This window comes from Heterocephalus glaber, unplaced genomic scaffold (genome assembly GCF_053883595.1).
Source record: "Heterocephalus glaber isolate CG9 unplaced genomic scaffold, H.glaber_assembly_v1.0 deba00000621, whole genome shotgun sequence".
In the NCBI taxonomy this organism is placed as follows: Eukaryota; Metazoa; Chordata; class Mammalia; order Rodentia; family Bathyergidae; genus Heterocephalus; species Heterocephalus glaber.
The window spans coordinates 23,441,706-23,468,109 of NW_028258153.1; the positions used below are offsets into that span (position 1 = coordinate 23,441,706).

The 26,404-nt window shown below is 39.0% G+C and overlaps 1 protein-coding gene and 1 pseudogene across 2 annotated transcripts in view; both read left to right on the plus strand.

Moving 5' to 3' along the window:
* The window catches only part of LOC101705543 (ATP-dependent translocase ABCB1), a 94,805-nt gene extending 71,010 nt beyond the window's left edge, over positions 1–23,795 (plus strand). For both annotated transcript variants that reach the window (XM_004851210.4, XM_087206273.1), the window contains 7 exons: positions 3,587–3,687; positions 4,974–5,114; positions 10,684–10,840; positions 11,797–11,994; positions 19,280–19,486; positions 22,221–22,367; positions 23,074–23,795. In XM_004851210.4, the coding sequence (XP_004851267.1) occupies positions 3,587–3,687; positions 4,974–5,114; positions 10,684–10,840; positions 11,797–11,994; positions 19,280–19,486; positions 22,221–22,367; positions 23,074–23,277 (1,155 nt within the window). In that variant the 3' untranslated portion in view covers positions 23,278–23,795. The remainder of the gene's footprint in view (positions 1–3,586; positions 3,688–4,973; positions 5,115–10,683; positions 10,841–11,796; positions 11,995–19,279; positions 19,487–22,220; positions 22,368–23,073) is intronic.
* Positions 5,166–9,543, plus strand: LOC106009898 (phosphatidylinositol 4,5-bisphosphate 3-kinase catalytic subunit alpha isoform pseudogene; annotated as a pseudogene).
* Positions 23,796–26,404: the final 2,609 nt, after the last annotated feature.

The following is a 26,404-nucleotide window of genomic DNA, read 5'->3' on the forward strand; positions in this document are numbered from 1 at the left end:
TTGATCTATCTATTTGTGACAGTGGGGTGTTGAGGTCCCCCACTACAATTGTATTAGTGCATATATGGCTTTTCATGTCCATTAGTATTTGTTTTATATAGTTGGGTCAACTAGTGTTTGGTGCATAGATATTTATGATTGTCATCTCTTCCTCTTGGATTCTTCCCTTTACAAGGATGTAGTATCCTTCTTTGTCTCTCTTAATCAGTGTTGGTTTGAAATCTACTTGATCTGCAAAGAAGATAGCTACTCCTGCTTTTTTTCGGGTTCCCATCACATGGAGTATTGTTTTCCACCCTTTAACTTTCAGTCTATTAGTTTCATTTTGAATTAAGTGTGTTTCTTGTGTGCAGCATATTGTTGGATTTTTCTTCTTGACCAATTCGGCCAGTCTATTTCTTTTGATTGGTGAATTGAGACCATTAACATTGATGGATATAATTGAAACGTATTGACTTGTCATTGCCATGACTTTTGTTTTTGTTGGATTCTCCCCTTTTACATTTAATTTCTTGTCATGCCAGATGGGTTCATTCTGCTTTGCTTCCTGGGACTGTGATCCTCAATGTCTGTTCCTAGGATATTGTGTAAAATTTTTTGGAGTACTGGTTTGGTATTCACGAAGTTCCTAAGGTACTCTTTTTCATGAAAGTATCTTCTTTCTCCATCAATTTTGAAAGATAGTTTTGCAGGGTACATCAACCTGGGTTGGAGGCTGTTTTCTTTTAGGGCTTGGAATACGTCACTCCAAGCTCTTCTTGCCTTGATGGTTTGTGTTGAGAAGTCTGCTGTGATTCTGATGGGCTTTCCTTTGTATGTGATTTGTTTCTTTCCTCTAACTGGTTGTAGAATTTTTTCTTCTGTTGTGTTTCTGGAATCTTAACAATTATATGCCTATATGTAGATTTTTTTTGATCAAGGCTATTTGGAGTCCTATATTCCTCACTTATCTGTATGTCAAGTTCTTTTCCTCTGTTTGGGAAGTTTTCTGCCATTACTTCTGTGAAGAGTTTTTTATGTCTTCTGCACTCTCTCTTGTTTCTTCATTGATTCCAGTCAGTCTTGTTATTCTTCTTTACATCATCTAGCAGCTGCTGGATTGATTTCTCATGTTCCCTTAGAATTTTGAAGCAATTTTTCTTTTCCTGGTCATTAATTGGCATCTTATCTTCTGTATCTGAAATTCTGTCCTCACATGGGCTCATTCTGCTGTGTAGACTTTCAAAGGAATTTTTAATCTCCTGGAAATCTATTTGCATCAGTTTTATGGATTCCATTTGTTTCCTATATTGGGATTTCATCATGTTCCTCACCTCCTCTCTAGATTTATTAATCATGTCTTGCACTAGGAGCACTATTTCTCCTGTTATCTCAGAAATTATTTCTGATTTCATTTTTTCCAGATCTCCTTTTGTTGCCAGTTCAGTGGGTCCAGGTGGTTGAGTATCAGAGTGTTCCATCTCATTTCCCTTTGGGGTTGCTGTAGGTGATCTGCAAGTCTGGTTTTGAGACTTATTTATGTGTTTTCTCATTTCGACTCAGGAGGCGGGGTATTGCTGTTGGGGCCCGCAAGAATCACCTCCTCTGAGCTGGGAGAGGTGGTCCAGGGGCCAGGAGGGGCGATAGGAATGGTGGCCCAGAAGCCCCTTTCTCTGGGCCGGGAGCAGCAGGATAGAAGGCGGCCCCAAAGTCCTTTCCTCTGGGCTGGGGGCAGTGGGAGGGATGGCGCCCAGGAAGCCCCTTCCTCTGGACCAGGAGCAGTGGGACAGCAGCTCAGAAGCCCCTACTTCTGGGCCGGGAGTGGCAGGACCCAGTTCCGTGGTCTGGTGGTCCGGTGTACTCTGTGTCTTTGTAGTGTGGAACCGGGGGCTGTACAGAGGAGCAGGGCAGAGCGGAGGGTGTCCAGTGGATTGTTGCCGGGCGCGGGCTGATTCAGTGTGTTCCGTGCGACTGTGTGAAACCTTATTTAAAGGAGACATTACTAGTTTGTTAATGATGGTACTAACCAATAAAAAGCCTCTGTTTAAACTCTTATAATTAAAAGTATTTTCTTTGGGGAGTTTGAGTGAAGGTAGGTTTTTCCTCTAACTTCATGTTTTCTGTACTTTTAGGATTTTCCAAAACGAGCATATATTATTTTTTAAACGTATAAGACAAGTTATAAAATATTTTAACCTAGATAGTCTTGATACTTTCCTGCCATTCTCAGTAGTTTATGGTAAACATAATTCCTGCTTGGATTAAAGAATGGTTGTTAATTTTTGAAAAAAGTTGGTTAAGAATTCATTATTAATTTTTTATTATAGCTTTTTGTGGAAATCTTCAAAATTGACTAATGTGTTCATATTTGCTGTTATCTTTGAAGCTGGATAATGTGTGTGAGATGCAATGAAGAATAAGCAAGAGCCCATCTTTATGATGGTCATTGCTCTCTCCATGCCCCTCTACTCAGATTCCAAAAGGCAGTAAAGGGCATTTGTCTCCCAATCAAATAGCACTGTAGGAAGTAACATGCAATTAGGACATCCCTGAATGATAGGAACTTTCTGGGGAAAAGATGATAATAAGTTCCAGTGGTCCTTAAAAATTATTTATTTGATCCACTAAGCTCACAGTTAAGAACTTGTCCTAAGAAAATCATTCAATATGGACAAATATTTATCTGCAAGAATATTTATCATAACATTTTTATAATAAGGAAAAAATTGAAAACATTGAGCAAAAATAAAGAAATACTTACTGGCTGTGATGTTATGTGGCCATTGAAATCCCTTTATTAATGTAGATATAATGACTTTGGAAAATAGTTTTGATATCAAGGTAAAACATAGTGACAAACAAATACATCTCTGTTGGTTAAAGATGTAAAGCAGGCACATTACCACACATCTTTAATCCCAGCTACTCTGTATGCTGACTCAGAAAGTGATCACAGTTGGAATCTATCCTGGACAGGCTAGTAACACCATCTCAGAAGGAAGAAAAACTGTTGATGTTGTAGTTAAGTGGTAGAGTGCTCAACCAGCATGTATGAAGCCCTCACTTCACCCCCCCACCCCAATGAGTATGCTTAGAAGGAACAACATAAGCTAATGTGTAAGATACACCAACATGCAATTTCATGTTACCTTTTTATCATTTCAACATTTTATTTCCCAAATATTATTGAGTTGTCATGAATGGCAGTTATAAAGAAAAAAATACAAATAATCACATTTTTATAAACATATAAAGTAACTGTTACAGTTTAAATCTAAATATCGACGGAGCAAGAGCACTGCAAATGATGTACCATTTTGAATCTTTGGGTTAATTTTGTAAAGCTGAATACAAATGTGTGGCTTTGGACAGCTGCTTTCAACCCTTTAAACTTAAGCTTCTTCTGTAAAGAGGGGAAGATTGAATTGGTTCATCTTTCTTCCAAATCTAAAACTTAGTTTGGTAAATTATTTAAGGCCTTCCATAGAGAAGATGCTCAAATAATAAATTAAATAATGGAATGAAAAACGAATTTTGTTAACCTATTTCTCAGAATTCAAGTTTATTGTTCCCTGTGGCCCTTCCTAACCAGTGATCTCTGTTACAGATCGCTACTGAAGCAATAGAAAACTTCCGAACTGTTGTTTCTTTGACTCGGGAAAAGAAATTTGAATATATGTATGCACAAAGTTTGCAGGTACCATACAGGTAATAATGATGGAAGAGTGGGGGAAGAGTGTGAAGAGTTTTCAATCATTGTATTTGTTTTAAGAAGGATTACTTTGCAAGGTAGGTAGGGCCCTAGTGAAGATAGGACTAGAAGGGGACCAACTGGAAAGGACTAGTAATTAATTGTACAGGAGAGAAGACATGAGACCCAAACTAAGGCAGGTGTATCTCTAAGGTAGAACATGGAACACTGGGTAACACATGACGAACAGTCGGGGAAAGGATCAAGAGAATGGTTCTGTTGTCCATATGGATAATGACCTTAGGATTTGCTCTGGTTGGGGTTGTGAGGCATTTTGTATCATGCAATTTGAATCTTCAGTACACATGGAGGGGGTGATGTTGCCAGAGTGTACTCTTCATAACTTTCTTCACTTCTCCCCCAGCAGAGACCTTGTGTTCTTTCTTCAACACAGTCATTCCAGTGAGAGCTCTACTGTGTGGGATGAACATGAGCAAGCCCAACCTTTGAGTCTGTTTCCTCTCTATTTTACTAGAGAGAGCATAACTTTATCAATGGGTTTTCAGATGTTTTAGTGATAGTAGGGTTATTTTGAAATTTTCATCTGAAATTCCACTACATGACAGAGATGAAGGCCAAGTTGATATGGTGGAAGCAGAAGGAGACCCAGAGGGCTCCCACTCACCGACCTGCTGCTCCCCACACAGCCATATCACTGAGTTGCATATTCCTCAGAAAACCTAGGCCCTCAATTCCAGCACCTTTTCTAACTCACCCAGAGACTAAAGCCCTTCTTCGTTTCCATAACATGTTATTCAGAAGGTATCCATTTCATAGATGCTTACACAGTTCAGCTCCTAGATCTGTAAGGGCAGGAACTTCCTACTGTGTTACTCAGCATGGCCCTGTTCCTCTGTTTTACTTAGTTTTAATGTGTTGTGTAGATGTGTGTGGAATGAATGCTGACAATGCAGAACACATGTGTTTTATGTCCAGTTGTTGGAAAAAGAGAGGGAACTTTCATTTACTAATGCATAACAGGTTATGCGTACAGTTCAGTTTTAGTTTATCATTACACCAACACAATGAGGTAATCCTTCATTAAAGATGAACACAGGGCGGCTCATAAATGAGTGACACAATTCAATTTGTTCAACTAGAAGTAAAATGAGGATCAAATTTGTTCTTTGGAAATGAAATCAATTTTTGTCTATCACAATTCTGTACCCTACTGCCAACCTATGAACGTTTACATTTTAAGGACTGAGAAAGCAGAGTAAGTTTTCAAATATCTTTTTTGCAGAAACTCTTTGAAAAAAGCACATATCTTTGGAATCACATTTTCCTTCACCCAGGCCATGATGGCTTTTTCCTATGCTGCTTGTTTCCGATTTGGCGCCTACTTGGTAGCCCAAAGAGTCATGGAGTTTGAAAATGTCTTATTGTAAGTATTGGGTTAATATTGACAATTTAACCCTAAAAAAGTAAGCCTGGGATGAAGGTGGTTCATATGAAGCCCCATGAAGAGATTTTGATGGTTGAGAAAGTAGCATTTTGCCTCTTGGTTTCTGTGTATTCCTATGGAAGCTTGTTCCTTGGTAACATTTGTATTCCAGTGCTGACTAACACATATTTGACCTTTCTGAATTTGTGGTTGGGTGGATGACTCAACTCAGAGGTCTCCAGGAGGCCTTGGCATTTAGAAAGAGGCATAACCCTGAACGAGTCTGATGGCTCTTTGTAAAGGGCTTTCCAAGTGGGCAGCTAAGAGGAAGAGATGGTGCCCTGTATTCTTCAAACTTGGGAGATCCCATGATAAAAGCACTTTCCCTTGAGAGAACAGTTGCAAAGTAAGTGCTGGAGAAATAAAAATATAACAAACAGAAAGCTAAATTGGGATTTTTCTGCTACATTGCTGTTGGATATAGAATATTCTACCAGAGTCTATTATGAGCATTAAGGCTTTGATTGGATTTACTCCAAGTCTTTGAATTGATGAACATTGCTGTCACCTTGACATTTCTCTTTGCAAAATCAATCTTTCAAGTAAGTAAAGGATGGACATTTCTGAAGAGCAGTTCACTGAAAAAGGTCTCACAGGTTTAGATAATGAGGACAAAACCATCTATGTGATTTATTCAGGGATAGGTTAAAAAAAACACAAAACTACACTAACCCATCCTACTGCTTTCCAAATGGAAAGAAGTGACAGAGTCCTGGTATTCTAGGAAGATTTGCTAGTCTTATGTCAGTTCCAGAGATGTGTCTGTGACCATGTCCAGAAGGTAGTAAAAAGAGTTATCGAAGAAGCAAGAGCCTTTGGAACAATGTTCTAATACTTGAAGGGCTATCAAATGAAAAAGGAAGATTTTTTTCTTCTGTTGAAAAAGAAAAAATTTAATGGTCTATTTAGGCACATTTTCTATTTTCAAAAACAGATCATTACAGTTAATTTAGAAGTCCAAATACAAACATTGAGACATGGACACTGTCTTTCAGTTCCTTTACATTATCGGGCCCTACCACCGGAGAGGCAAGGCTCAGGCCGGGACAGGCATCTCCAGAGCGGAGGGGGCTCTAGGGGTGTGTGGGGGGGGGTTGCGACCCACTCTCCTCTCCCTCTGCCTAGAGAAGCCCTGAGCATTACTGCTTTGGAATAACATTACAGCCATAACACTGGTAAAGTGTTACAAGGGTTACAGTGCCACCACAACCAGCATCAGGTGAACTGTGGGGCATCCAAGAATCCTAGTAGAATGTTTACTACCAAATAGAATGATCCTGACTTTAGAATGCCTCCATGAGGCTACATTAATAACCATAAAGTATGAACTATTTAAAGAAGCAAGAAAATACCCTCTCCCTTAATTTCTTCAAGATGAATCTTCTTACATTTTTGTGTTATCCAAGAAGCAGAAAGGGAAGAATTTTTAATGAAACAACACGACTTTGTGACTGGCTTTTTCAACCCTTTTTAAAAGTAATTGAACCAGTAAACAACCATGAAGAAAAGATCCTCAATCAAGAGGCTGGTTTTGTTATTGGCATGCTAGTGCGTGAATTTGATATGGTTAAAGATCCAGAAGTACAGGACTTCCAAAGAAATATTCTGAATGTTTGTAAAGAAGCTATGAATCTTAGAGATCTCAATTCACCTCATAGAGCAATGTATGTCTATCCTTCAAATGTAAAATCTTCACCAGAACTGCCAACACACATATACAATAAATTAGATAAAGGACAAATAATTGTGGTGATCTGGGTATTAGTTTCTCCAAATAATAACAAGCAGAAGTATACTTTGAAAATCAACTATGCCTGTGTGCCAGAACAAGTAACTGCTGAAGCATTCAGGGAAAAAAACCCTAAAGGATGTTGCTATCTTCTGAACAACTAAAACTTTGTGTTTTAGACTATCAAGGCAAGTATATTTTAAAAGTATGTGAATGTGACGAATACTTTCTAGAAAAATATCCCGAGTCAGTATAAGATGCATCTCTACAGCTACTATACCTTATATGAATGGAGAAACATCTACAAAATCCCTTTGGATTATAAATAGTACACTCAATAAAATTTCTTTGTGCAACTTATGTAAATGTAAATATTTGAGACATAAGATAAGATCTATGTTTAAACGGGTACCTGCCATGGAGAAGAACCCTTATGTGACAATGTGAACCCTCAAGGAGTACCTTGTTGCAATCCTAGATGGAATGAATGACTGAATTATGATATATATATTCCTAATCTTCCTCATGCTGCTCAACTCTGCCTTTCCATTTGCTCTGTTAAAGCCCGAAAAGGCGCTAAAGAGACACCATACTATCTGGAAAAATGGCTTTGAATCTTTGGCCAGCACCTCATGGATTAGAAGATTTGTGGAACCCTATTGGTGTTGCTCGTTCAAATCCAAATAAAGAAACCCCATGCCTAGAGTTGGAGTTTGATTGGTTCAGCAGTGTGGTAAAGTTTCCAGATATGTCAGTGATTGAAGAGCATGCAAATTGGTCTGTATTCCGAGAAGCAGAATTAGTTATTCACATGCAAGACTGAGTAACAGACTAGCTAGAGATGATGAATTAACAGCAAATGACAAAGAACAGCTCTGAGCAATTTCAGATCCTCTGTCCAAAATCACTGAGCAAGAGAAAGATTTTCTGTGGAGCCACAGATACTGTTGTGTGGCTATCCCTGAAATTTTACCTAAATTGCTTCTGTCTATTAAATGGAATTCTAGAGATGAAGTAGCTCAGATGCACTGCTTAGTAAAAGACTGGCCCCTAATCAAACCTGAGCAGGCAATGGAGCTTCTGGACTGTAATTACCCAGATCCTGTGGTTCAAGGTTTTGCTGTGCAATGCTTGGAAAAATATTTGACAGATGCCAAACTTTCTCAGTACCTAATTCAGTTAGCATAGGTCCTAAAATATGAACAATATTTGCATAACCTGCTTGTGAGATTTTTACTCAAGAAAGCACTAACAAATCAAAGAATTGGACATTTTTTTTTTTGGCATTTAAAATCTGAGATACACAATAAAACCGTTAGTCAGGGATTTGGTCTGCTATTGGAGCCCTATTGTTGTGCCTGGGGTATGTATCTGAAGCACCTGAATAGGCACGTTGAAGCTATGAAAAAGCTTATTAACTTAACTGACATTCTCAAGCAAGAGAAGAAGGATGAGACACAAAAGGTACAGATGAAGTTTTTAGTTGAGCAAATGAGGTGACCAGATTTCATGGATTCTGTCTCCTCTAAACCCTGCTCATCAACTAGGAAATCTCAGGCTTGAAAAGTGTTGAATTATGTCTTCTCCAAAAAGGCCACTGTGGTTGAAATGGGAGAACCTAGGCATCATGTCAGAGTTACTGTTTCAGAACAATGAGGTCATCTTTAAAAATGGGGATGATTTATGCCAAGATATGCTAATGCTTCAATTTATTTGCAATATGGCAAATATCTGGCAAAATCAAGATCTTAATCTTTGAATGCTGCCTTACAGTTGTCTCTCAATCAGTGACTGTGTGGGACTTACTGAGGTGGTGAGAAATTCTCACACTATCATGCAGATTCAGTGCAACGGGGGCCTGAAAGGCACTGCTTTTCAGTAGCCACACACTGCATCAGTGGCTCAAAGACAAGAGCAAAGGAGAAATATATGATGGATCCATTGACCTTTTCACATGTTCATGTGCTGGATATTGCGTGGCTGCCATCATCTTGGGAATTGGAGACTGTAACAATAGTAACATCATGGTGAAAGATGACGGAAAACTGATTATATAGAGTTTGGACACTTTTTGAATCACAAGAAGAAAAAATTTGACTATAATCAAGAATGTGTGCCATTTGCTTTGATACAAGATTTCTTAATAATGATCAGTAAAGAGGCCCAAAGAATGTACAAAGACCAGAGAATTTGAAAGATTTCAGGAGATGTGTTGCAAGGCATATCTAGCTATTGGCAGCATGTCAATCTCTTCATAAATCTTTTCTCAATGATGCTTGGCTCTGGAATGCCAGGACTACAATCTTTTGATGACATTGCATATATTCAAAGGACCCTAGCCTTAGATAAAACTGAGCAAGAGGCTTTGGAATAGTTGATGAAACACATGAATTTTGCACATCATAGTGGCTGGACAAAAAATGGACTGGATCTTCCACGCGGTTAAGCAGCATCCATTGAACTGAAATGATAAGAGAGAAACTGAAAGCCCAATATCTGGATTCTTCACTGCACTGCTAATAACTGACAACAGGCAGAGACTGATTGCATAGGAATTTCACAATCCATGAACAGCATTAGAACTTACAGCAAGAAATAAAAATGAAATACTATATAATTTAAACAATCTAAATGCAAACGTTTGCTAGCACTAATCTAGTTCATTTCAAAGTTAAGCTTTAGGGTAATGCGCAATTTCATGCTATGCCTTAAGTCCAAAAAAGGTAAACTTTGAAGATTGTTTGTATCTTTAAAAAAAAAAAAAACCCACTAAAACATATAGAAATAATGGAGAAGAAAAAAGAATGATGTTCTATGTGTTCTGCAAATGTTCTGTTTTGAAACGTGGATGCAACAAAGGCTGCTACTGCATTAGGTCTAAGTAAACTAGAGTTTATGTTAAATTACATAAGATTGGAAAAGAATGGAAATTTTTTATTTTCCCATTGCTGTTCAATTTACATTTTTCAGTGGATTGACTCCTTGTTTAATGAAGAAAAATGCTTGGGGTGGAAGGGACTCTTGAAATTTCACTAGACTTTTTCTTTTTAATAAATCAAATCTTTTGATTAAAAAAAATCAGGCCCTATAGATTCTCATGTCAGAGGTTATGAATACAAATGAGAGCAGCATGATAACCTGGGTGCTCAAGGAGTGCTCTCTTTGCTGCATATTCACAGATTTTCTAAGAATCTGATGTCATTCCACCAACACTCACTATACGATATGTACTCCGGATTGCCACACAGTATTGTGTAACCACGAGCCACAGTGACACAGCATATTGACTGTTGTTTTACCAACAAATCTACCGGTCACCTCTGCTGATCAGGGCTCAGCATAGTGGATCTCAGCTCCACTCTCTCGTGTGTCTGCAGTGAACTACAGCATAGTCAGAGATGAGTGGGACAGCGAAAGAGTATGAGAGAGAACAATGCATTCAGGCCCCTTGAGTCATAGGCTTGGAACAGGCAACAGTGACTTCCGCCACATCCTGTGGAACACAGTAGTTACCAAGCCAACTCAAATGCAGAGTTTGGAAAACAAACTCCGTTTCTTAAACAGGAGGGCAACAAGGGGCAGGGTGGGGGGTACTAAGAGGTGAAAGGGCGATGTTGCAATCAGAGTGTCACACAGACATGAACTTATAAGGAAGGTGTTTGTTTTATTTTTTAGTTTCTGTTTTATAATTATCTCAGGCCATGCTCCCTGGTTGAGGAAGTGTTCGCTTGTTAGCTGTGCAGCCAAAATTGTGTGCAATGTTTGTCTTCTGTCCTCCAGGGTATTTTCAGCCATTGTCTTTGGCGCCGTGGCAGTCGGGCAGGTCAGTTCGTTTGCCCCTGACTATGCTAAAGCCAAAGTGTCAGCCTCCCACATCATCATGATCATTCAAAAAGTCCCTGCCATTGACAGCTACAGCTCAGAAGGCCTAAAGCCGGTGGGTTTGATGCTTCTACTTTATAATGTGTTCCAAACTCCTGAATGAAAGTGTTCAACGAAGAAATTTAATTAAATGTGTGTGTGTGTGTGTGTGTGTGTGTGTGTGTGTTTTCTGGTACTGGGGTTTGAACCCAGGGCCTTCACATAGTTATATCCCTAGCCACCCTCCTCCTTTTTTTTAATTTCTCATTTTCAGACTAGTCTTACTATGTTGGTAATTTGCCAGGGCTGGGCTTGAATTGCTACTCCTGAGTCAGCTTCCCTAAGAGGCAGAATTACAACCATGCACCACATCCAGTTACGTGTTCTCTCTTCCTTTCTTTTTCTTTTCTTTTCTTTTCTTTTCTTTTCTTTTCTTTTCTTTTCTTTTCTTTTCTTTCTTTCTTTCTTTCTTTCTTTCTTCTTTCCTTTCTTTCTTCTTTCTTTCTTTTTCTTCCTTCCTTCCTTCTTTCCTTCCTTTCCCTCTTCTTTTCTTTCCTTCCTCCTCTTCTTTCTTGGTGGTACTAGAGATTAAACATGAGGCCTTTGTACTGAGCTACATCCCCAGCACTTTTTTTTCTTGAGACAGAATTTCACTAAGTTGATAATCTTCCCAGTCTCTAGTTCATGGTTTTATTTTAATAAACAAATATCCCACGGTTGTGCATAGAGAGTTGCGGGGCCAGAATGCTGCATGCTGGATAAGCAAACCCTATTGCTCTGCTGCTCTGATACTTAGGTCACTCAATTCAAGGGGTACAGATTTATCACCATTGTGTATTTGCAGTACATGAACAGTCCCTGTCACAAAGGAGTGACTGCTTTAGATCTGACTTACTGAATTCTAACATTTGGAAATGAAACTGAACCCTAGTAGAAGTTCACTGCCTTCTCACACCCGGTGTCAGAGGGAGTTCACCTTACCTTGTGTGTCAGTATTGCAGTAGTCAAACCCTATTATTATTCTCATTTTAGAATACATTGGAAGGAAATGTGACCCTCAGTGAGGTTGTGTTCAACTATCCCACCCGACCGGACATCCCAGTGCTTCAGGGGCTGAGCCTCCAGGTGAAGAAGGGCCAGACGTTGGCGTTGGTAGGCAGCAGTGGCTGTGGGAAGAGCACAGTGGTCCAGCTCCTCGAGCGGTTCTATGACACAATGGCCGGAAAAGTGGTGAGCACACTCTCACATGCTGCTCATCTCAGGCTTTTCATTGAGCCTTGAGTGCATTTCATTCACTACAACCAGCTATGGCTTTTCAATCTTTTAAGGAATAGCCTTCCTTAAAGTCTGACAGCCTAGTTTTGTCACCCAAGCTGTGTCACTTGTTCCAGCTACAGTCTCCAGCCTCACCCACAAGGTGCCTTTCTACCCTCCTTTGCAAGCCACCTTCTTACCATAACTCTCTTCTTGTGGTTAAGTATGATCTGACATCAAAGAGTCAACAAAAAAATAAAATAATCAGAAAGACAAGGGGTACAAGGAAAGACAAATGAAATGAAAGGCAAGGATAGGTTGGATATCATGAAAGAGAAAATAGCAAGAACAGATGCTATGGAGAGATTAGTACTTGAGTATTGTGTTTAACTACATTGTATTGAATTTTTTAGTATGCTGTGCACTGGTTTGATATTTTAGTGTGTAGTAGAACATCTTTTCCCTTTAAGTCAAATGAACACACATAAAGCTTTGCATTTTTCCTTTTTCTTACCTTTATCAAATAGCCTTTATTTCCTGTCTTTGAATGAAGAACTTAGTTGTCCCAGGCACTTAAAATGAATTAGATGCACCTTGAGACCATAATGTCACATAAAATAAATCAGACACACAAGTTTAAATATTGAATGGTCCTTCTTATATGACAAACCTGAGATATAAATAAAGAGCAAAATAAAAGATAGATAGTAGGAAGTAGGGAGAGAGATCCTTCACAAATGGGAAGGGGAACAGAGATGGAAGAGGAGGGGATGAAAAAAGAATAAGTGTTTTGTGCATGTATCAACTCCCCATGAGACATGTACTGAAAACATACTAATAAAAAATAAAACTTGAAAAAAATGAGCTAGGAAGACGTAGTTCCCTCCTTGAGTAAAAAAAAGGAGGAGTTTAGAAAATTGAACACATCTACAAGGAGTTACTGAGATACTGGAAGTTAAATACCTGTGAAGATGCTAATAAATGTTTGTTAACTTATTTTATCGTCATTTGGAAGACTATTATCTTGCTTCTGTTTAATAATGAGGAGTACTTTGAAGAGATGCTGGAGGATAGAGAGTCTTTCTAGATGAGCAGATTTTCCTGGAATAAGTAGAAGAGCAGGACAAGCCCAGGCACCCTGAGCTAGGTGACAGGAGGAGCTGTTCTTGGGCTTCACCTGACTAGAGTTCAGTGCTGTCCCACATGATAGGTCTACATTCAGAACATTCAAGTTCAGTAAGGTAATCATTTGGTTTTAAAAGTTACAACTGAAGTTGGGTGTGGTGGCACATGCCTGTAATCCCAGCACTCACTAGGGAGGCAGAAGCAGGAGGATCGCTGCAGGTTCAAGGCCAGCCTGGGTTACAAAGTGAGACCCTGTCTCAAAAAGCCAAAATAAATAAATAAACCAAAAAAAAAATTACAACTGAATTGGTCATTCATTTGATTTTTATTGTTTTTACACCAAAAGTCATATGTAAGGTGAAGAACCTCAATTATAGACAAGAATTTTTGTCTCTCAAGAAGTTAACATTTATGTTATCATAAAATTCTTGTCTAGTATGTGGAGCCTTTAAAAGTACTGAAGGAAAATGTTAAAAAATTAAAGAGGGCCGGAATTTAGCTCAGTGGTACCTCACCTGCCTCTGCAATCGCAAGGTCCTGAGTTTGATCCCCGGTACCAAAAAAAAAAAAAAAAAATTAAAGAAAAAAAGACATGTCTCCTTTGCTTTTTAGGCAGTGTTACATGATGCATACAAGGGACCGCTTCCTGGCTACAGTCTGGCCTCCCTGACACCCAGAACATGCATGCAGTTGATGTCCTGAGGTTTAACCTTCTAATGAAGGAAGCTGGAGGGTTCACCTGACCTCGTCATTTTCACCTCTCCAGTTCGTTCCATGCACCACAGTCAGGCTCCTCCATCCTCTTTAGGGTACAGTTAGAAGCCCCTTGTCGTCATCCCCTTATGAGCCAGTGGGTGCCAGGGTGATACTAACATGTTGACTTTCATTCCCCTTTAAGATGATGGAAAATTCAACTTTGAGACCCATGTGTTACCAAATTCAGTGTTTAAATCCCAAGCCTATAATACTTAGATCCAAGCCTTGCTCCTTCAAGTTATAGTGTAACTTTGTGTAAATTACTTAACTTTTGGATGTCCTTGATTATAAATGAGAATGAAAATCACAATTATCTCTCTCTCTTTTTTTTTTTTGGTATCGGGGATCGAACTCGGGTCCTTGCGCTTGCATAGCAGGCGTCTAAACCACTGAGCTAAATCCCCGGCCCTGAAAATCACAGTTATCTCTTAAGATTTGTTGTAAAGACCAAATGAGAATACACAAGGCTTATTATTATAGAATCTGCAGTGCTATCACTGGTTAATTTTTAAGTTTATTATTTCAGAATATATACACATGGAATACTATATTTAACATTTGGACAATTTTGCTATTAAGAGCAAGCAGTATTTAACGATCTACAATAGCAATAGCTAGTAATTTTAATTTAGACTCCCATTATGCTTTCTCAATGTTTACTTTTATAGTTATATTTTCATGTAGGCCGGGATCTTTTAAGAAGTTTCCACAGATTCCTCAGAATTCCTTGATCTTCCATCAGTCCACTGCCAAGCTTCAGCCAAACCAACTGCTCTTTGATCCATTTTGCATTCTGAGCTTCTAACTATGCTTTCCTTAAAGAAAGGATTCTTCAATGCACACAGGATTTTAGTAGTTTTAAATGCTAGTGTACTGTGCAGGGATAAGGAGACCCGAGGTATTATCACATGCCATGTAATGAAGACATTCATCAAAACTTACTGTGATCATTCAGACTTGCCTGTGATTACATTAAACAGTATATGTTTTCCTCCCAAAGGAATAAATCTAGAACTAGTCCTTTCCTCAGAGTTGCATTGCTGAAGCATAGTGTTCCTTCTATCAAGATTTGCTATTTAGCTACATTCTTTTATTTTTATTGCCTGTCTCCACCCTGTATTTTGCATCTTCACTCATTAACACGGTTAGAATCCTAGACCATAAATGCTCAGAATAGTCTCCATGGCAATGGGGTTTGGTACCAACAAAGCCACGACTGTGCTTTCCATCCATGCACTGCCAGCTTCACAAGGAGAAGCTATGTTCCTCCTGCAAAGATCGACCTTCCCTCTGACCAGGTGTCTCCCAGAGGGCCCAGAGAGGCACACAGAGTACAGAGAGTGTATGTGACTCACTACAGACATTCCTCATGTAACAACTGAGTCCTGTTCGTGTAACTAGGTTGTTAAATGAATGGTCACTAAATGAGGAATTGTATATAATATATACATTACAATATTCAGAACAAAGAAATGGTTAGGAAACTCCAACTTGATGACTTTGCTTTTGTTTGCAAAACTCTTGCATGCAGTATTGTGATGTATAACAGAACATAAAACTATAGTACAGTACTACACAGTATAATCAGCAAAAATTACAGTTCTGTGTGAACGTGTACAAAAAAAAGACACTGGGGATCTATCAACAGGATGTACAAAACTGTTCAAAAAAGAGCAAAGATGGGTCGTAAGTCTGAAGTTATTAAACGGGCAGGTGGTTAAAGAAGTAATGCCTGCACACACTTATCCCACTACACTCAGCACCACCATGAGATGTGCTCAAAGCTGAGTTGCTGGCATTATCCTCACAGATCATAAAAGCACTGTTGTGTGAATGCTGGAAAACTCTCTGCAAATTGATTTACTGAGGAGATAGATTGCATCAGAGATTTAAGGTTTTTCATAAGCAAGGCTGTAAGGGGTCCTTCCCAGGCTGCTCCAGGACAATCAGGGAGACTTCCTTTCTTGTTCCATTTGTTCAGTATTGAAGATGCCTCTTGCCTTTTAATACAAATATCTGTCTGTCCTTTCTCTGTAGTTACAGCTGCATCACACACAGAGACACAAATTGTTGATGGTCCTTGAACAGTTATCCAATGCTGGGCTACCTGGGCTCCATATATGATTGCATTTCTCAATTTTGTGGACTGAGGAATTGTTATATTCTCATTTTGCACATACAGGAGGTAAGAGAAAATAATTCTCTTTCCAAAGATCAGCTGCCACATTTACAGTCTTCCCTACCACACTCACTACTATCCATTTAGCCACTGCATCTGGTTCCTCAAACTCAACAGATACTTGACTTCCAAATCTATTATGTGGTCATGGTTATTTATTTCCACTGATCCAGGACACTTTCTGTGTGAAAAACTGAGATATAAGAATAGGATGTCACAGTATAGCCCTGAAGAATGACGTAGTGTCCTGCTCAATATAGTTTCGGAAACATTAGCCACAGCAATTATACAAGAGAAAGAAATAAAAGGAATAAAGATAAGAAAGGAAGAAGCTAAACTGTCATTATTTGCTGATGACATGATACTCTACATAGAAGACCCAAAAAACTCTACCAAAAGATTTCTAGACTTAATTGACAGGTTCAGTAGAGTAGCTGGATACAAGGTCAACACTCAAAAATCAGTAGCCTTCTCATACACAAATAACAGGCTCACTGAAAGAGAAATTAGGGAAACAATCCCTTTCACAGTAGCATCCAACAAATGAAATATTTAGGAATCAATCTAGTAAAGGAAGCAAAAAACCTCTACATTGAGAACTACAGCATTCTGAAAAAAAAGATCGAAGAGGCTATAAGAAAATGGAAAGACATCCCTTGTTCCTGGGTAGGAAGAACCAGTATAGTGAAAATGGCCATACTTCCAAAACTACTATATAGAGTTAATGCAATGACAATTGAAATTCCAAGAATATACTTCACAGAACTAGAGAAAACAATCCAAAAATTCATTTGGAACCAGAAGAGACCTAGAATAGCAAAAGCAATTCTAGGCAATAGAGTCATGGCAGCAGGTATCATAATTCCCAACTTGAAACTGTACTACAAAGCCACTGTGATAAAAACAGCATGGTACTGGCAAAGAAACAGACCCAAGGATCAGTGGAATAGATTCGAAGATGCAGAAACAACTCCAGACATACTCAGCCACCTCATCTTTGACAAAGGAAAGATAGCCTCTTTAATAAATGGTGCTGGAATAACTGGGTTTCAACTTGCCAAAGATAAAAGCTAGACCCCTATATGTCACCATGCACTAAACCAAAAACAAAGTGAATTAAAGAACTGAATATTAAAACAGAAACACTAAACTTGCTGGAAGACAAGTTAGGAAGAACTCTAGAAGACTTTGGCATAGGAAAGGACTTTATGAACAAATCCTCAGTAACAAGGGAACTATCACAAAGAATGAACAACTGGGATCTCATCTTATTAAAAAGCTTCTGCACTGCAAGAGAAACCACCAACAGAGCTAAGAGACAAACTACAATGTGGGAAAAAATTTTTACCAGCTGTTCCTCAGACAAAGGTCTACTATGGATCTGGTCGGGGGGTTTAGCTCAGTGGTGCCACCTCCTGCCTGGCAATCGCAAGGTCCTGAGTTCAGTCCCCAGTACCAAAAAATAAAAAATAAAAAATAAAGGTCTACTATATAGAATATATGAAGAACTAAAAAAAATCAGACTCCCCAAATATAAAGACCCAATTCAAAAATGGGCATCTGAAATGAATAGGCATTTCTCAGACAAAGAAGTAAAAGCAGCAGATAAACATATGAAAAAATGTTCAACATCACTGGTCATTCAAGAGATGCAAATGAAAACAGTGCTGAGATTCCACCTCACCCCAGAAAGAATGGCTGCTATCATGAAATCAAGCAATAACAAATGCTGGCAGGGTTTTGGGGAGAAAGAAACCCTTCTTCATTGTTGGTGGGAATGCAAACTGGTGCAATCACTGTGGAAATCAATATGGAGATATCTCAAACAATTAGGATTGGAAGTCCCATTTGACCCAGCTATTCCTCTACTGGGTATCTTCCCAAAAGAATTAAAAGAATCAGGGCCTGGGGATTTAGCTCAGTGGTTCTGCTGCCTGCCTCAGAAGTGTGAGGACCTGAGTTCGATCTCTGGTACCAAAAAAAAAAAAAAAGAATCATACCACAGTGATATATGCACACCCATGTTTATAGTGGCACAGTTTGTAACAGCTAAAATTTGGAAACAGCCCAATTGCTCATCAACTGGAGACTGGATAAAGAAGATGTGGTTTTTTTATAAAATGGAGTACTACTCAGCCATAAAGAATGAGAAGCTAGAGACATTTATAGCTAAGTGGATGCACATCGAGGCCATACTCTTAAGTGAAATAAATAAGACACACATGTGTAAAACCAAATAGTTTCTCTGATGTGAAAAACTAAAAGTGTAAATAAGAATCAAAATGTATAATTGATATTGTGAGATAGGCAGAAAATGTCTAAAGGAATAGGGGAAATGGGAGGGGAAGGGGAAAGGAAAGAAGGGAAAAGAAAAAATATGAGAAAAGGAAAAACATGGAAACAAAGTCTTTGTAAATAGGGAAGGGTGGAGGGGGTGAAGGGAGGGCAGGGGAATGGGAAAAAAATAAGAACCAAGATACATCATGTAAAAGTACAAGATACTAATGATGAATATAACTGTATTGTATACCTAAAATGTACCAATAAACTAAATGGAAAAAAAAAAAGAATGAGGTAGTGTATTCGTTTCCTGTGGCTGCTATAATTGATTATCACATTTGGCTTCAAATAACACACATTGGTTCGTACAGTTGTAAAGGTCAGAAATCCAAACAAGTATCCCTAGGCTAAAATCAAGGTCATAGCAGAGTTTATTTCCTCCAGAGGGCTGCAAGGGACAATTCACTCTCCTGACTTTTCCAGTTCCTTACCTCTTCCTCTGGCTTCAGAGCCAGCAGTAGCTGACCAAGTTTTATCGTATTGCATACATTGATTGCTGAGTCTCCCACTTGGCTCTTTTTCTATTAAGGTACATTATAATTACTTTAGGCTAACCAGTATAATCCAGGATAATCATCTTATTATAAGATCTGCTGATTAGCTACCTTTATTCCATCTGCTACTTTAATGTACCCTTCACAAGTAACACAATGACTCAAGATTGAAACTTCAGAAACATGACATTTCTTCAGAGTATACAATTATCAACTTGTTTGGATTGATCTTGACAATCCAAAGAAAAATAAAAATTTTCCTTACCCTCACAACCTTAACACTTTTAAAGTATGATGTAATGATGTTAAATTTGCTCAATTTAAAGTATGCTGGTCTTGCTGTTGATCTGTGAACTCTTGTTTTCAGCTTGTGGATGACAAAGAAATAAAACAGCTGAATGTGGAGTGGCTGCGAGCACACCTGGGCATCGTGTCACAGGAGCCCATGTTGTTTGACTGCAGTATCAGGGAGAACATTGCCTACGGAGACAACAGCAGGACTGTGGCAGAGGAAGAGATTGTGAGGGCAGCCAAAGAGGCCAACATACACCAGTTCATTGAGTCACTGCCTGATGTAAGTTCGTCTCCAAAGTAAGATCCTAGGAGCATTTCTCAGCCTGCCTTGCCTGTCCTTTGATGTGTGTGTGTGTGTGTGTGTGTGTGTGTGTGTGTGTGTGTGTGTGCTATTAATCAAACCTAGGCCAGCAAATAGCAGGGAAACATTCTGCCACTGAGCTGCACTCACTGCCTTATCATTTGATTTCTGATCATGGTGTCTCCCCTGCCAAGTAAGTATCATTTGATTTCTAAATGAATGATTTCCCAAAGGTGAAGAGAATACAGGAACCAGAACATACCCCGACCTATATGCAACATCTGGTCACACTTCCTATCCTGTTTAGCAGTTTTCTTTGCCTGGCCATACAGCTCTCCTTGTGACAAAGGAGAAAAAGTGTTAGATTCAGGTTAGGCGAAGGAGGCCTGGAACAAGTCTCTTGCTTGTAGGCTTCAGGCTCCATCTGCAGGGTTAAGTCGATGCCTAGAGGCCTCTCCCTACAAGTCCAAGTACAGGGCCTGTGCGTGACTCTGGGGCTTCACCTGTAGCCATCCTACTTCTGTTCCTACCAGGGAAGCAGGCAGGACCATGTGTCACAGTTTCCCTCTTGAACTTCTCTGCCTCCTTGCTGCTCTTCTCCATACTTCAAGCTGCACTTTGTAGAGTGAAGCCAAGCCAGAGACCTGGACCCATGCCAAGAAAAAGGCTCTCTCTGTATAGAGGTGAGCCATTAGGATCAGCATAGTATTGTGCAAGCTCTAATCATTCTACATTTCACTCATTTCTGAAATCTTTCCTAGGCTATTGCCTATGGATACTTCATGAATTCTTCTAAAAGATAGATAGATGGAACCTGTCACTCACTCTCTTAGGGCCTGTTAGGTCCTTTATTTTGCAATGCATCTTGACCTACATAATGTACCCCTTCCCATTGTAATAAATTATATACTTTATTATAAGGAATTATCCCTAAAAATCAAAGCTCAGTGGCCCTCAAACCAGTAAGGAATGAATCTCCTCATGGGGTAGGGTGGCAACACTAAGTGTTCAAACTCCTTTCAACATTTCCCTTTTCCTTAGGCTATACTTCAGATACTGCTAACCCATACCACAGGGCCCAGAGAGGAGGGACTTTTCCCACCTCTCCTTTACAGTCTAGTGCAACTATGGATAAGTAACTCTTACTGATGCTTCAGAATTCAGTAGGTAAAATTCCAGTCTCCTTTGCTAATGAGAACTCAGAAGTTTTCTAATTATGACATGGATCAGCATCACCTGGTCACTTGTTAAGTATGGAGATTTTCAGGACCCAGCCTACTTATACTGACCAAGAAACTGGCAGAATTTGGCAGTCTGTGATTTAATAGCGCAGGTGGTACTGATGCAGGCTCTAAACCACAAACACAGAGAGTAAGCCTATATAGTCTTCAGATATACCCTTTCCCTCAAGTATTTGACTGCCACAAGGACCTCACCTTTAGTGAGGACTCTTAGTCTATGTCACATAGATCACAGCTGTAGGCATCATGAGTCCTTTCCTCAGTGTATAAAACTGTACCCTAAGTCATGTTATCCTCCTGCGGATGCACTTCTCTTAGTCTTTAAGTCTTAGTCTATGTCACACAGACCACAGCTGTAGACATCATGAGTCCTTTCTGGTGTACAGTACCCTGAGTCATGTTATCCTCCTGAGGACCCACTTCTTCTCCTGAGTGATCAGTACTAGGATTCACCTAATCCTACACAGGCTGATTAGTTTTCTTCTTCCTATTGGGTTACACAACTGTGCTCCTCTGCCTCACCAGGATGGATGCTGCATCAGTGCACCAGGGCAACACCTGCACTCACAGGAGACATGCTTCAGTACACCTGGCTTCCGAGGCAGCCACAGCTCACGGGTGGAGCCAGTCCCAAGTCTGACAAAACCTCACCAGGGGTCTTCTCTATCTTCAAATAGGCAACCTTGTTCTGAGCACCACAGACTAGGAGTGGCAAACATCATAAATAAAAAGAGGCAATGCTGTGTAAAATGTGAATTTTATAGGCAAATTCTAAGTGTAAAAAACCAGTCCACATTTGACCATAATATCAGCCTGGCAAGGGCCACAAATGATGATAGTAGTGTTTTGTAGGATAGACATGCTGTCACATCCTACTTCTGTTTCCATGGACAAACTCTTTAGCTTCTGTTCCTATCTTCGGATCAAACAGTTAGTGATAATTACCTGCTGTGGGAAACATTATATGAAAAATTTGAAAGAACTCTAAAAAGAAAAAAATCTTTGAACAATACTTCAGTTCTCAAAGTTTGCTATCAAAATGGAATTCCTTAGCATCCATTTAAATGTTGGAAATAGTTTGGTAAAAACAGATACCAAAAGGCTTACATCACAGGAATATTTCTTACCTTCCTTAGAATGATGGAAAGGGCATCACCTGTTGCTTTTAAGTATGAGAAACTTCCCTTTTCCTACTAATCTTTGTCCCCAAAATAATGAAATTAGAAAATGGAAGATAATGGCATTGCATCAGTGTTCTTGAACACAAAAAAGTTGGGTTAAGATATAAATGCTTATTTTCCAAAAGCAACATTAAACCTCCCATTTAGAGCATTTTTGTCATTTACCTCTCTCTAAACCCATTCTATGCTTCCAAACCTACTTTCAGAAAAGTGTCCTATTTTCTATGAGCAAACTGTGGCTTTGACCCTTATTATCAGTTTTACTTTCAAACTAGCTTAATCCTATCACAGAAATACAACACCAGAGTGGGAGACAAAGGAACTCAGCTCTCAGGTGGCCAGAAACAGCGCATCGCCATAGCTCGAGCCCTTGTTAGACAGCCTCAGATTTTGCTTTTGGATGAAGCAACATCAGCTCTGGATACAGAAAGCGAAAAGGTAAGGATTTAAATTGGTTCATTCATACTTGAATCAGTTGTGCTTTAGAGGTTTTAACTGATGCTTTTCTCGCCACAGTAGAGAACACAGTTTAGCCAGTTAGGTTAAGTGTTGCTTATCTCACATTTTAGTGGAATGTAAATGTAACTTTGTCCAGCTGTAATTTAGGAAAGCTCAGATGATACAAGAGAAATTAGTCTTTGGGCACCTACACTCCAAAAGTCAGCTTGTCATCATGTTGTCTTCACCTAAGAGGCGGCATGCAGGAGGCATACAACCATCTGTTGGCTCCTCAGCAGCCCGTGAAAAGGTAGAGTTGAAGAGAAGGGTAAAACTGGCCTGTATTTTAGATCAATGAGCGTGGTGATTTTCTGCTTGAGAACAGGCTAAAATTAACCTCTTTGAAAGACAGGCTACTTATGGGGTGTTTTTTATGTGAAAAATGCTAACTCTGAAGGAGGCTGCATTTGGCCTTTGCTCAGGCTTCCTAATTTGCTGGGGTGCTGCATTAGAAGGCTGCTTTTAGGGCTCCTACACCGTAAGGAACATTGGAAATGTTACGTAGAACACAATATGTTTTGTATTTCACTGACATGTCTCTTAGAAAAATAAAATTGGAGAAAAGTTGAGGTTTCTTATGGAGGAAGAATTAAAGGGAGAGGACTATCATTGTGAGTATTAATTTATTACTGTGGTCATGGAACAGGTTGTCCAGGAGGCCCTGGACAGAGCCAGAGAAGGCCGCACCTGCCTTGTGATCGCACACCGCCTCTCCACCATCCAGAATGCCGATGTAATCGTGGTGATTCAGAACGGCAAAGTCAGGGAGCAAGGCACTCACCAACAGCTGCTGGCACAGAAAGGTGTCTATTTCTCGATGGTCAGCGTCCAGGCTGGAACAAAGTCCTAGTGAACTCTTACAGTATGGGAGGTCAGATATTTCTTACTATTTGTGTTTAAATGTTACATTTAAACTACATACTGGACTGTGTAGTTAATCTGTTTCCTGCCACAAGTGAACATTATCTCATCAAGTTTAGAACGTTCAGAGACTTCATAAGCATCAGAAATAGAATCATCGTCCAATGTGGGGGGGTAGATAGTGGTTTTAATTGCATTATAGGATTTATGAAAGGATTCCTAGTAAATTTTCAAATAAAGTATGTGCTTCTGTTTGTACTTTGATATTTGGTAGCTGACTGCCTTGTTAAAAGATTAGATGAGTAGCACAAATACTGAAATCTTTGCATAAATTGTCTGAAATAAACTAACCTTTCTATAATTGGAGTGATCTTGTCCAGAATGTGTGCGAATTACATTCTTTCAATTGGAGTTTTGTAGATGATTTTGGCTTTTAAAAACTCAGTTCATTAAAAACCCATGTTTGTAGCATGGGCTAAAAAGTCTAAATAAATCTTATTTTACATATGTTTTCATGTTGGGTCTTACAGAGTCATCTGACTTCTATCTTGCAGGACTTTATCCTAAGTATTCTTTAATTTCATGGTTATGTTGGTTTTCATACCTGTCACACAGAGTAATACAAGATTTGGATGATAGAGCAAGGTACATTATGAAGTATATTTTCCTCAAATGTGCCTTAAATATTTTCATTGCTCTTATAAAGGGCTCTTCAAGATTTTAATAATTTTACACATTTTAATATATAACTGCTCTTTTCTCTCTTGATTATTAATCACTCTTCCCAGTAACTGGTCACATGTAAGGCTGATCCCCCTGATTTGCATATGTTTAAAATGTGCTTTGAGTTTACATCAGGATGAAAATCTGAAATAAAAAAGAAAAATCACAAAAACTGGTATTCTTACTTCAAAAGTTTGAAACTTACCCCAAAAGCGGTATATAAAAGATTAAAATTATGGACCATTATTTTCTATATTTATTGTAAGCAGCTGATATGCTTAATATATAAAGAGCTTCTAAAAAGAAAAAAGTCACCTCTAAGAAAAAAATGGGCAAAGGATATGATCAAATACTTCCTACTGATGAGAAAAAAGCAGAATGTCAGTAACAAAAGTAATGCAGATTAAAAACAAAATTTTGTCTTGTGACTTGATGATGAATAGAAATCATTTCTTGTGTGATAGTCCTCTTTAGTTGACTTCATCACTGACACAAATTTCCATCATTACTTAACATGCATGATGAATTGATAAAAAACATATTCTTTTACACATAAATTTAATCCTGGGAATTTAGTTTAAAAATATAGAAAGCCTGCTTACTGCAGCATTACTTCTGTTGAAAACTGGAAAGAGCTAAATATTTAATGATATGAAATTAGGCATTAAATTTTGGTGTCCTGACAAAATTGAATGCTACAGCATGATTAAAAAATAAGTTGTACAAGGAGCCAGATAGCCAATTAGAGGTGATAAGTACAGTAAAACCTTGAATTGTGAACATTATTCATTCAAGAAACATGTGTGTAATCCAAAGCAAATATGGATTTGCTTTGAAGCAAATTTCCCCATAAGAAATAATGGGAACTCAGATGATTTGTTCCACAACCCAAAAATATTCATATAAAATGAATACAATACTGTAATATAATATAAAATAATAAAGAAAATACAAAATATAAAGAAAAATAAACCTGCATGGCTGGTATGAGGGAGATGAGAGAGGAGGGTTATTGTGTAGGATGCCTTTCAGCAGTTGTGATCATGTGATATACTACATCACATACTATTCATATTGCAAGGCATTGCTCACTTATCAAGTTAAAATTTGGAAATGTTTGCCTGTCTTATGGAACACTTGCAAAAAATGTTACTAGAAACCCAAGGTTTTAGTGCACTTGCTTCCTAATGCACCAAGAATGAGAATAACAAATAAGTAGCTGTGTTTTGAGGTGAGTAGCACTTTGGAACACAGCAATGGAGAGACAAGGACCCTGTAAGACAGAATGACCAGGTATAGTGACAGAGAGGGGAATAAAGCACATACACAACTGTGGTCCTATTTCTGACGCTGGCCGTGGGGGTGGGCTACTGCAGGGGAAAGGGGAACCACAATCCCAGCAGGTCGTATTATTGTGGACACTGGTAACTTCTCTGTGGATGGTGGCAACCCTAGTGGCAAGAGGGACAGGCTTGGAGCCCAGTTTGAGAAGCTTCATGGAGTTTTCACTGTAACTTTGCTCCAGAGAAGAAATTTTCGTTCTTTCACCTTCTAATCCAGGCTACAGGCTACTGAGTTGTAGGAAAAACACTGGGAGTAAAGCTATACTGCTGTTCAGGCCACCCTAATCAACTTAAGCTACCTGGATACTTTTAGCTCATCTACTATCTTAACTGGCCTAAGCTGCCACTGTAATCTTCGCAAGCCACAGTCTGCTGAGCTTCTGCCCTAATTGACAGAAGATGTGTAATTAACCCTAGCCACTGCCATAATTAAAACCACAACTCTCTGCTAGGCCAGACTATGTTCCACACTTCACATGTCCTGCCACTACAATCATTTTTAGTCACCTGAAATGCTGTTGTGCCCAGATGTATTGACACTGCTGCTGAGAAAGAATCCACTGTGTGCTATGTTTCCACCACCACCACTTCCATTTCTGGAGTAGTCATACAGTGAGCACCCTATGCCTACTGCTGTGTGTCACACCTGTCTGGAAACTAGAGGAACTATCCTCTAGAGACAGAAGGGCTCTCTTACCCAACCACCATGCATACTCTGGAAACCTAAATGGTGTTATACTAGGGTGTCTTCATAGAACCAAAGCCAACAGAACTTTCTACAAGCCACTCTGACATGCAAGACATATATTCACAAGAAAGACATTTACTACAAAAGATAATGTGTAAAAATAGTGGAGACAAATGATCAAACGGATGCACAAATCTGTACAAAAGTTTGCTAGGCGTGCCTTCAGAACCACATAGTAACTCCAGCAGCAGACCCGTATGAGGAGATGGATAAAATGCCTCAGAAGGAATTCAGAAAAATGATTATAAAGAAATATTTAAAATAACACAGATAATTAAGTTAAATTAGGAAAACACTTCATG